Genomic DNA, 13,087 nt, shown 5'->3' with positions numbered 1-13,087 from the left:
CAGATATCAGTTGCTCAGGGGTACCATCCACAGCCACCAGAGATTCAGCCTCAGACTCTGCTATACCAGCCCCAGCCACTAGAGGTTCTGCCTCATACGACCTAGTACTACCCAAAGTTTCATGTAGACCTAAACAAGCTTGCAGCCAACCCATATGATAGTTGGTTCAACATGGGAGGGACGCCTCTGTCTGCATATGGTGTGAGCATGCCTGTTGATCCTCCTGCACTACAACCTCAGAGGCCAGCTAGAGTGAGACGACCTGCTCGGTGTGGTACATGGCCGCATCTCCTTGGAGCATTTGAGGACGACACCTACGACGACGATGAAGACCACCAAGATCAGTAGTTGTTTATCTTATTATTTTCATGTACTTTTGTATGCCTTATTTATGGTTATTTATGTTTACGAACATATACTCATGTGTGGCTTGTTTATTTTCATGTACTTTTGTATGCCTTATTTAGATATCTCATGAACTTTTTGTCAATGAGATTATAGTTGGTATGCTAACTCAGATAGTCGCTATTTATGGTTGGACGCCGAATCATACGTTGATAGTTTGAAATAATGAAGTCAGTTTCTTTTACTCAACATAATCACAAATGTAATGATAATTTACTCAAGAGAATCACAACTACATAAAGAAACACAAATAATAACCACATTACAATAAAACCAAATCAACAACATGGACTAAACATTCAAACCAACAACAACATGGCTAAAACAGGACAACAAAACAAATAAAGAAAGAATAGTAAAACCTAATCACAACGACTTTATGACACCTATGCATCGGCTCCGGCTGCAGATCCTCGCTGAGGGCAACTCCTATGCATCGGCTTACCAGTATCGGCCTCATCCATGGTGTTACAGATTATGGTTGACCTTGGTCGCCCTTCTCTAGCACGTCTCATGTTAGGATCAGGAACGACAGTTGGACCGTCATAAGTTGGCCAGAGACCATCTGGAATAAGAGGGAGAAACCCTATCCGGTATACAATAAACACCTTACTCATGGTATAAACTTCATGAATGTATGTAGCCCAGTGCAGTCGGGACTGAGTACAGCATGCAATCGTATGGAAGCACGGGTAATGGAGAGCCTGAAAATACCCACAGTCACAAATGCGATCCCTGCGGGAAACCCGATACGTACCAAGAGAGAAGTTACTGGTAAGAGTCGTCTCAGCCACAGTATACTCAGATTGATGCCTGTCAAACAGAGTAACAGTGAACCACCTCGAATCTCTCAAGTTGAGCTCTATCACCTTAACCAGCGCCTGGCAAAAGCGGTGCCCAGATCCCAACTGCGCCTCTACTGTCTGTCCTCGGATGACAAAAAGCTCTGGTAGCCTCCTATATGTGGACTTCACCAATGCAGTAACTGGCAGATTTCGTGTCCTTTTCAATACAGAATTAACACACTCGGATATGTTCGTTGTCATGTGGTCGAACCATTTGCCTCCATCCTGGTGCTGGGTCCACTTATCGTACTCCAATCGGTTCTCCCAATCACACATGGCCAGATTCTCAGTCCTCATAATATCAAACCAATAGTCAAACTCTGCCTCAGTCTTGGCATACGCTGCATTCACGAGCAGCCGCCTCGCATCTTGACCCTTGAAACTGATGGCAAAATTAGCTGCAATGTGTTGAATGCAAAACACTCGATATGCATGAGGTGGTAGCCAACCACTGTCAAGTGCCTCCAGTGCAGCCTTAATGCCATTGTGCCTGTCAAAGATCACCAGAATGCCTTCTTATGGGGTCACATGTTGACACAAGTGGGATAAGAAAAAAGTCAGTACTCCGCATTCTCCCCTTCCATAAGTGCAAAGGCAACGAACAAGATATTTGAGTTTCCATCTTGCGCGATAGCCAAAAGCAAAGTCCCGCCATACTTTCCATACAGATGAGTCATATCGATGCTGACTAGTGGCTTGCAATGTCTAAATGCCTCAATGCATGGAGGGAACGTCCAGAAAAGACGATAAAAGTACTCTGTAGACTTATTAACCTGATCACCTACACGTACCGAAAAAGTCTTCAACAATGCCATGGTTCCGTCCATCGTGGCTTGCACACCAAGGATCCAACAGGGCAACTCAGCATAGGACTCTTCCCAATCTGTGTAGATCTGTGCAACTGCCTTCTTTTTTGCCATCCACACCTTGCTATAACAAGGCTTGAATCCATAGGTTGCTTCAGTAGCTTCTTGCAACACCTTTATCGTAACAGCTGCATCCGCCCTAACCAACGAAAAGATACTCGCACGAATGACGTGGTGATCGAGCTATCGGTGGTTGCTCAAAATCGAAGTGGCCAAGCAAGTTTGAGTTCCGTTGTACATTCTAACCTCCCAATTTCCCTTTCACTGCCGAAGTGTGATGCGAATCATTCACGTGCAACTGTTCTTGAACTCCTTGCATCTCCCAGGATACTTCAGATGATCTGACTCCATCACCCGATACTCAACTCCACGACGGATGCTATACTCTTTAACACTCGACACAGCTTTCTCCTTAGTCTGGAAAGATTGGCCAATCAGAAATTCTCCAGAAGGATTTTCTTCGTGTAATCCTTGACCTCCGAAGGTGGGATCTATGTCTGGTTGCTGGCCGACGGCTTCCAAGTTCAACGTTGAGAAATGTAGCGGTTGTTGGTAGGACCCAGAACTGGATGGCCCCTGACGTGCTGGTGGGTTCCTAGGATTATCCTCGTCACTGTCCCCCAATATGTGATCTGGCTCATCGTCCAAATCATCCTCTCGCATCACATTTTCAACCCGATCCGATTCACCGTCACCTAAAAGACCGAAAATAAAATCGGGTGACCTAGCTAACCTAGCTGGAACAGATGGTGGTTCAGCCAACAGACAACCAGATGCAACGACAAGCATCGAGGTAGAAGCACCCCCATCGTCGTCGACTGAGGATTCAGCGCTAATACCCCGGAACTGTCAACACCATCTTCCAACTTGGCATACAGCTCGTGTATTCTCACTTCCGGAAAACTGCGCCGACAATGAAACAAAACTTGCATGTTTTCATCCGACCCTATCACAAATATTTCATACTGCACACCAGTTGACACAACTGCAATCCGAATCTTGTAAAACACCTTCTTCACTCACTTGGCCCCACACAACCCTACCTTTTGAAATATACTCGTCTTTAGCTCTGAAAAAGTATTTGTTGACCGGATAAAAATACTCACCGGTTCTTTATCAGTGAACTTAACACCGTGCTTTTTGCTTTTTAATTTTTCTAGAGCAATGGACTAGAACAAAAAAGCTTTCCTCACTATCTATTTGTGAAGGTGTGAAAATGACCATTTACCATCACACCACTCCCTCCTGGTTGGTATATATAGGCATTTTTGGTGCAAGCATAAACTGCTGGACCCCTATTACAGTTTATGCACATTTTACATATATACAGAAACTGCGAGACCCCTGTCGAGGTTTCTAGCAATTTTGCATATCAACATAAACCGCTGGAGAGGTGTAGCGGTTTATGTACATTTGAAATCTGTGGGACCCCTCTAGCGGTTTATATAGTTTAGTGAAAAATTGTATTTGCGTATACAATATGCAAAAGTTGTATTTCGGTAAATTTGAGGTCCAAATGATTTATTTTAGTCATTTGTTTTATTAAAAAATTGTTATGTTTTATAGAATTAAATTAAATATGTGTAAACTAAAGTTAAATTTAAAAGGTGTTTTATTTAAAATAATTTGTAGTACAAAAAATTTGGATATTGGTGTTGTATAAAGTGACATTTTTATTTGATGGTTTAATTTTTGAATTTATTTTAGTTGAAATGGGATGGTGCTTCAATGTCATTACTTTTCTGGATTGTCATTAGATTTGAAGCATTTGTGCCCAACAATTTTTTTTGCTTCGCCATCAAATAGTACAAAAGTTGTTGTAGCACTTTGATGTGAAACCTTTAATTGAATTCTGAACCTAAAATAAGTATTGGGTTAGTAACTAATAATTTGATAGATGGAATTACCTTATTGTTGGATATTGACCATTGTGTTGTTTGATTACATACCACAAATATAGTTGTCTCCTTTTTTATATGCTTTTTTCTGACACTTTTCACAATCAACAAAGTTCCATCCAAATTTGTCATCAATTTTGTTTAATAGTTACTTAAATTGTAAAGATCTTTTTCTATTCCAATATTCAATTTATGTTATCATTAGGTATATGGTATTTGAGTAAGTATGAATATATGATGCATGTTGTGAGTTTTTTTTTTGTCATACCTGATCATCAGATTCCCATTGCATGGTCATTAGATCTTGGATAGTTATTCGATTTCTAATCATTCTGCTCTAAAGATTTGTGTTGGCATTGTCTTGGCTTGGTATCTCCATTACTTTTTCATGTTGATCAGTCCTATTTAGAATTTTTTTTTATATTTGTTAAATTGAATAATTAAATAAATTAATTAATTTTTGAAAGACTTATTAGTTATGAAATACCCATAAATTAGCTGTACGAATTTTTCAGTTTGTGGATTGATATAAATTTTTGTACTCAAATTTGTGCTAACCGAATAATCACCAAAAGTATTATAATATAATAAGTTATATAAAATAAGATTGTGTTGTATTTGTCTCATTTAATGTATTATATAAAATATAATTCTTTGAACTAAGAAAAACAATAGATATAAATTTTTTTAAAAAATATTGTACCTTTGTATTCACTAATCAATGTTGATGTGAGTGCAACAATTTTTTGGCCCTTTATTTGTGTTGTAATTTCTTTGTTTATCTGACTTGAGAGATTTTTTTACGTGACTTTTAACATGATGTTCTTAAAATTATTAGTATTTTGTAAATAACTATATATGTTCCTAAAATTATTTGTTCTTCTTCTCCTAATGCATATAGTTTTTCAATGACATCTACAATAAAAAGAACAAAAATGTGTAGAATTTTTTTTGAATAAATTATTTTTAATAAGAATGATTGAAATAGTATAAAGTGAAAGTACCTATTAATATTTTTCTTTGGCACACTCTGTCAGACAATGTCTCAAGTAATGTAAATTCAAAATAGTGTTAAAAAATGTTTAAAACTAGGTCTTTAATTTCTTCACAACAGTTGTGACTTGTGAATAAAAAGTTTAGGGTTTAGGGTACTTTTAATTAGTCTATACAAATCATTTGCATAATTTATTTTCAAATTTTTTATAGTATAGACTTTTTCTTCTTGTAATAAATGTTTGAATTTGTTCATCATATTTTTCTTCACAATTACATGAAGAGATGTTCCTTGCAGTGTTAGTAAATCATAGTTAATAATTAGTCAAAAAAATTAATTACATTTATTTTTTTAAGTAGTTATTAGAAAAAGAACAATGAATAGCATATTGAAAGAAGTATAATTTTAATGATATTAAAATATAATTATATATAAAGTATTATAAAATAATATAAAAAGTATAAAAAAATAAAAATAATTAAAGTATTTTTTTGTAAATTTAATTTAAAAATACAATAAATATAATAATTTATTTGTATCTTTTCATTTAAATTGTTTTGTACCTTTTCATCTAATATAATCATTTTTAAGTAAAGAGGTTCTTCTTCATTTGTGGGTGTTAATGTTTTCCAGAGATGAACCACGCAAACTTTGATAAATCAATTATCTGTTTGTTTGGTGATATTGTCCAAAGAATGATGCTCCATTGAGTAAATTTGAGATGTTGTGTAGTTCAAAAATAAATTTCTTGTACTAAATTTGATGTTATTTGAAGGAATAGTGATAAGAGACTTATATAAGTAATTCAAATAGTATGAAATTTGAATATTTGTAACGTAAAATTTATTATGATTAATAATATTATTACGACATTTGTAAAATGAATGTCTATTACATTTAATGAGTTATTTATAAAAATTAATAAATTAATTATTGGAGTTATAAATTTATTTTATTGTTTATAACGGTAAGATATAATAAATATAGGAATATGGATTTAATATCTTTGTAGGTTATTGATTTGGTTAGATGTTATTAATTTTTAATTATTATCATTGGTAATTTTGTCTCCTATTTTAGTTTTTTTTTGTATATATTTTTTATTAGTTTGAAAATAATAGTTGATTTGACAAAAAATGAATGATTAATTTTAAAATATTATTAAATAAATGATGTTAATATATATTAATAAAAAAAAGATATCTTAAAAGTAATGTGGAATGATGTTAATATATATATATTTTGGTTAGGTGGATTGGACAACCCCCAATCCTAGGTACAAGTACTCGGTAGGAGTTGAGCCCGAGACCTTTGAGATAGGGAAGGAACAGAATGCCGTGTGAACTAAGGCTCATTTGACTTTTTTTTAAAATAGATTTTGGTTGAGTGAGGATCTATGTAAGCATTTTAGTAGATAAATGTAAAGTTTTTTAGATTGTTAGACTATGAATCACTTTGCAAATAGAGAAACAACTCGTGGCATACTCAGTACCATAAACAAAATCTGGAAAAAACAATTATGCAATCCAAAGCCCCATAATTTATGGACGAAAAAAGAAAATCTTTTTAACCATGTGTGTTTTGATATATAAATTTGTTTTTGGTATACTGATATATAAAATTTTAATTATTTCTAACTAATAAAGTCTACTAACGGTCCAGATTAAAAAAAAAAAGTGGCTGAGTTTACATCACCCAACAATCACTTATATTATCATGTCAAATCCAAAAAAAGAGTGACTGGCTTCATAAGAAACAAAAGAATGAAAACAAGTTGGCCCAAAAATTCCTAAGCCCAACTTATAATCTAAATCCATCTTTTCACTAAACTGGTTGTTAACTAAGAAGAGAATACAATTCATTTGTATTTGAACCTTTTTTCTACCACCGAACTAACATTCTATCTCTTTTTTCTTTTCTCTTTCACATCATCCATGTGGTTTTTTCCAAAAGTAAGAAATTAACAGGTGAGATGCTAGGTGTTTTTCAGGTATAATAGAGAAAAAAAAGAGAGAATTCTTCGTTGTAAGTTTTATCTTTCGGATAAAACACAAAGAAAAAAAGGGAGAAGAAATTTCTTAATAAAAAAGTCAAATCAATGAAGTCAAAAGCAAAGGGCTCCTCTAACTTGATTAGAAGATAAAGGTAAATTGTTTTAACTTATATGCATGTCGATAGCTTAATAGAAATCTACCTTCTTCTACACATACCATTTTTGGTCATACAAAAAGAAAATAAATTCATCCTACTTCTACTGTGAATCAATGGCTACAATTGTTTTTTGGAGACAAAGTATAAATCTAAGAGTTTAGATTTATCAAATTGATTAAAAATCTATTTTCAAAGAAGTTGTATTATTTGTCTCTAATTTCAAATCCCTTATTTTTTGGGTTGATAGAAGAAAGAAGAAAAAAGATTTAAACTAACTCTAAATTCAAGAAGCTGACTTTATGAAGTAAGTCCTAGATGTTGAGACAGAGCTCATACAAATAGAAAAAAAAACACTTCAGTTTGAAGGCAATGAGAGAGAACTAGAATCTGAGTTGCATTGAGAACATTCCCGGTGAGAGTTCAACGCTTTGGACTATATTTCTACATCAAAGAAATATACTGCCAAAATGAAGAACAATCATAGAAAGTTTTGAAGTTGGTTCATCTCATAGCTTTAAGGCTGTGAATCATCATCTCCTTTATAGTTTATTATTTTATTATTTTATTTCAATGTTTATCTTTCTCTGTTTTCTCTTGAGTGGAAAAAGGCATAAATGTGAAGCATTTGAAAAAGTCAAATAAAGAAAAAAGGCAAAGAGAAAAACTTGGAGAGAAAAATCAAAGTTGATTTTTTTATTTCTATTTGTTTGTATTTCTGTTTTACATCTTGTATCTGATGTATCCCTTGCTAACTTGGTAAGCACTTAGTATATTGAGAATCTAGGATATTGTCTAGCCAAATCAAGCTTATGTTGAAGTTTGGTTTGTTCTAGATAGGATTATGTTGAGTCCTAAGGAATTGGTGTTTGTAACACTTGAAAGTATAGTGAAAATTCTATCAACGTTGTGGTGGAGACTGGATATAGATTACATTGCACAAAACAATTGAATCAAGATATATCTGGTGCCATCTTGTTCTTCTCTGCACTATTTTATCTCTCTGCGATTTATGAGATAAAACTAAATTGTCTCCTGATCCATCACACAGACAAATAGAAGCAAAGTTTCATTTCCTAGTTTTAAGGGTTGATCAATCAATTCAAAAGAAGGTCATAGATTTAACCCCCTCTTCTCTAAGCTATCAAGAACCTTCATAGATAATCAACATGTATATTAAAATTATCTATTAAAATTAATTATTAGTATAAAATATGTTATAATATAAAATACACATTAAAAATGAGTTAAACAACACATTATATACATAATACAAATAGTATTTTTGATAAATAATTTTAATCAAGTGTAAATTAAGAATTTTGTATTTTATGAAAAATTTCGTTAATTAATTATTTGCCTTGCAATGGATTGATAAACATTATCGGGGTATCTACTCTATCTATGGTAGAGTCAGCTGTTAAACGTTGACTTCGTATGCTACTGAAGCTGAACTGCAGAGGATTTCTCCTCAATTGCAACATACCTTCAATCTCTCTCTCTCTCTCTCTCTCAGTTTTAGAAAGAATATGGCTGAAGCTTTAGTAGCAGGATCATTTCTATCTGCTTCCGTGCAGACTTTATTGGAGACAATAACCTCAGTGCAGTTCCAAGACTTCTTCAGGAAGACATGGAATCTGAATGAATCAATCTTGGATGAGTTGGAAACTACGTTGTTGACTCTTCAGGCTGTCCTCAATGATGCAGAACAGAAGCAGATTACCAACCCTTCAGTCAAAGAATGGCTTCAGAGGCTAAAAGATGCAGTGCATGAAGCAGAGGACTTGTTAGATGAAGTCAACACTGTGGCATTAAGGCACAATTTGGAGGATCAGCATCCACATCAATCTGTTGCCGGCAAGGTAAGGAGATTTCTTTGTTCTGGTTTTCGGTTTCACAGGGATATGAACTCAAACTTAGAGGCCTTGTGCCGAAGGCTTCGACTATTTGCTGCACAGAAAAATGGTCTTGGCTTGCAACTTGTTAGCATGAGGGTGTTGGTTAGAGCACCAACAAGTTCTGTGGCAAATGAGTTGGGTGTAGTTGGTAGAGATGGTGATAAGGAAAAATTGATGAGTTTTCTGTTAACAAATGATGCAAACGGCAACAATAACAGAATAGGGGTGATTACAATTTTTGGCATGGCTGGTGTTGGCAAAACCACCCTTGCACAGCTTTTGTACAATGATCCTAGAGTTGAAGAGAATTTTGATCTGAAAGCATGGACATCTGTTTCTGAAGTATTTGATGCCACTGTGGTAACAAAAGCCCTTCTGGAGTCACTGGCTTGTAAGCATTTTGAAGGCGATAATCTAGATTTTCTCCAAATTGAATTGAGGCAAATGGTTAAGGGGAAAAAGTTCTTGTTTGTGTTGGATGATCTTTGGAATAATAAATATGTGGAGTGGGATCACTTGCGAGCGCCTTTTAGTGAGGGAAAACAAGGGAGTAGGATCATCATCACAACTCGCCAAAGAGATGTTGCTAAAATGACACACACATTCCCAATTTACCATTTAGAACCATTGTCCCATGAAGATTGTTGGTCACTGCTGTCCAAGCATTCATTCGAAAACACTGATCCTAGAAGACAACCCAGGTTGGAAATGATTGGCAGAAAAATTGCAGACAAGTGTGGTGGCTTACCTATAGCTGCAAAGACATTAGGAGGCATTTTGAGGTCCAAAGTGGATGAAAATGAATGGACCAATATTTTAAATAGTAACATCTGGGAGCTACTAAACGATGATATTCTACCTGCTCTTTGGTTAAGCTATATCTATCTCCCTGCTTGTTTAAAAAGATGTTTTGCTTATTGTTCAATTTTCCCGAAAGGGTATCCTCTGAATAAGAAACACGTAGTACTACTTTGGATGGCAGAGGGTTTGCTCCAACAAGGCCAGGAGAAATCAATGGAAGAAATGGGTAATCAATATTTTGATGAGCTATTGTCAAGATCAATAATTCAACAAGAGGGAGAGTGTTATGTAATGCATGACTTAATCAATGACTTGGCCACAGTTGTGTCAGGAAAGAGTTGTAACAGGTTTGAGGGCTCTGAAATAACAGAAAGCGTCCGGCACTTTTCCTATTCCAGAGGTAAGTATGACTCTTCGACCAAATTTGAAAGTTGTTATAGAGCAAAATGCTTGAGGACGTTCCTCCCAATGCCGTTGACTGATGATCCAACTTTATGGTGGTATTGGAAGCATTACCTGACCAAAAGGATCACACATGATTTCCTGCTCAGACAAAGACGCCTGCGAGTGCTATCATTGGCGAACTATGATAACATCAATGAATTGCCTAATTCAATAGGTAATTTGTTACACTTGAGGTTCTTGGACCTCTCTTTTACTCCAATCAAAAGGCTGTCTAGTGCAATATTTAAGCTTTATAATCTTCAAACATTGAGATTGTTATACTGTCAGAACCTCAGTGAATTGCCTGCAGACATAGGAAACTTGGTTAAGTTGCGTCATCTCGATATCACTGGCACGAAGTTGAAGATGTCAAGACAGATAACAACCTTACAACACCTCCAAACCCTGAGTACTTTTGTTGTTGACAAACAATGTGAGGGACTAAAGCTTAAAGATATGCGATGCTTCCCGAAACTGCAGGGAAAACTATCAATCATGGAACTGTGCAATGTGGATCAAACAATAGATGCACTTGAAGCAAACTTGAAGAACAAACAGTTCATCGAGGAGTTGGTGTTAGATTGGAGCAAGCAAGCTGATCAAGGTTTAGGAACTGAAACTGAGGTCCTTGAGCATCTGCAGCCATCAAGAAACATAAAGAAGTTCATCATAGAGTCCTACAATGGAACCAAATTCCCAAGTTGGTTTGCAGATTCTTCATTTTCGAATATTGTGTTCTTGTCTATTAGTGGCTGCAACTATTGCTTATTTCTCCCACCACTTGGACAACTGCCTTCTCTCAAGGAACTTTATGTTACAAGGATGAAAACGATAAAGATTATTGGTCCTGAGTTTTATGGTACTTCTAGTTCTTCCTCTCCTTTTCAACCATTTCCATCCCTTGAGATCTTATCATTTGAGGAAATGCTAGACTGGGAGGAATGGCATGTGTTCAGTATAGAAGGCTTAGAGTTCCCTTTTCCATCTCTTAAGCATCTACGTTTGTACAATTGTCCTAAGCTGAAGGGTCATTTACCGCGCCATCTTCCTTCTAGTTTGACTGATGTTAACATATCATACTGTGATCAATTGGAAGCATCTACTCTACATTGGATTGCATCAACTAAAAGTTTGACTATCATTGATGGGGGTCAACATCTTTTGCCAATCCTTGAGACAGATTCGCAGTGCTCGCTGTCCTACATGAAGATCGAAAGGAGTGATAGGCTGACATCTTTTCCCAGAATGGTTCTTAGCAGCCATTGTCTCAGTGACTTGTATCTTACCAAAGTTCCATCTTTTACCTCTTTCCCAACCGAAAGCATGCCGTCTTTGCGAACATTAATGCTATCAGAATGCAAGAATTTGGAATTCCTACCTGATGAAGCTTGTAGGAATTACAGTTCACTTGAGAATTTGATGATTTGGGATAGTTGTCACTCTCTCAGTTGCTTTCCATTTGGATCTCTCCCTGTACTCAAATATCTTCATATTTGGGGCTGCCCCAATCTCATATCAATTTCTTTTTCAAGTGTTGACAGTTATGCACAAAATTTGTCAAATCTTCAAATATTGAGAATAAGCAACTGTCCTAATCTGGAATCATTTCCTCAAGGTGGATTGTCCACTCCCAACCTAATGGAATTCAAGGTCATTAATTGTGGGAAGCTAAACTCACTACCGGAACGGATGAACATTCTCTACGCTCTTCAAGATTTAGATATCTCTAATGTTCCACAACTTGTGTCATTTCCTCAAGGTGGCTTGCCGCCGAAGCTACGATCCGTGTTCATAGGCTTTTGCAAAAGTCTATCACCCGTGGCTATATCTGAGTATGGTTTCCAGTGGCTCAGTTCTCTTTTGAAGCTTGGAATTGGAGGTGATGATCTTGTTCAATCATTCCTGGAAGAAAATTCAAATGCATTTCAACATCTCACCATTCTTCAAGAGCTTCACATCCTAAGGTGTTCAAAGATTGAGTCCTTGCCTGAAGACAGGTTACCTTCCTCTCTTTTATTATTGAGGATTCAGGATTGTCCCCTTCTAGAAGCAAGGTACAATAATAGGAGAAAGACACATTTCTCTAAGATTTCTCACATACCTACCATAAGAATAAATGAAGATGTCATAATATAAGATGTCAAATGGAAAGGAAGAAAAGGTTACTGAAAAGTAGAAAGGTAAGGGCTTCAATTCAGTTCAATAATATGACAATTGTTCATTATTCATTATCTGTTAATGCCTCTGTTTCTTTGTTCCATGTTCAAAGAGACTAAGTATTAGAGTTGTATGTTCTTGTTGTTTGGAAAATCGCTTACTCACAGAATCAGGCAATGGTGTCATATAAAGGAGTTTCAACTAAGTTGCATCCACTGGTACAACAATTTTACATAAATGGGTACCAGATTGAAATTAAATATGACAAAAGTTGTAAGAAAATTTTATACCTTACAAGTGGAATGCAACCCATATTAATTGAAAAGACAAACCTAATCTAAGCAGAGAGGCTAAAAGGGCTTTGTAAAAGAATACAAGTAGTAAGAAATACAATTGCTCCTCTCTAGAAACCTAAACACTACCCTCTCAACTTTTGTAGAGTTCTTGTTTATCACAAGAGAACGAAGAACAAGACTTGGACTATGAAGAGGAAATTCCTAGTATAATCGTGTTTGTGTGGATGAGCTAGGGATCATGTAATGTGGCTCATTGTTTGTGAGATGAATATCAAATTCTAAGATGTTACTTCGAAGGGTAAATATCTTGCAAGTTGCGATGGTAATAATTCTAC

General features: G+C 35.6%; 1 protein-coding gene across 2 annotated transcripts; it reads left to right on the top strand.

The window, feature by feature from the left end:
• On the top strand, nucleotides 6,874-12,588 carry LOC107614120 (putative disease resistance RPP13-like protein 1). Of its 2 annotated transcripts, none has more exons than XM_021109711.1 (2): nucleotides 6,874-7,153; nucleotides 8,734-12,588. In XM_021109711.1, the coding sequence occupies exon 2, from the start codon at nucleotides 9,061-9,063 to the stop codon at nucleotides 12,433-12,435; it is 3,375 nt and encodes a 1,124-aa protein (XP_020965370.1). In that variant the 5' UTR covers nucleotides 6,874-7,153; nucleotides 8,734-9,060; the 3' UTR covers nucleotides 12,436-12,588. The 2 variants fall into 2 exon arrangements, with proteins under 2 accessions (XP_020965370.1, XP_016171833.1); XM_016316347.2 differs by lacking the exon at nucleotides 6,874-7,153 and having other exon boundaries at nucleotides 8,466-10,474; nucleotides 10,610-12,588.

The sequence above is a fragment of the Arachis ipaensis genome, chromosome B08 (assembly GCF_000816755.2).
Source record: "Arachis ipaensis cultivar K30076 chromosome B08, Araip1.1, whole genome shotgun sequence".
Classification (NCBI taxonomy): Eukaryota; Viridiplantae; Streptophyta; class Magnoliopsida; order Fabales; family Fabaceae; genus Arachis; species Arachis ipaensis.
Note: the sequence above shows the minus strand (reverse complement) of the source record. Positions and strands in the feature narration are given on the sequence as shown.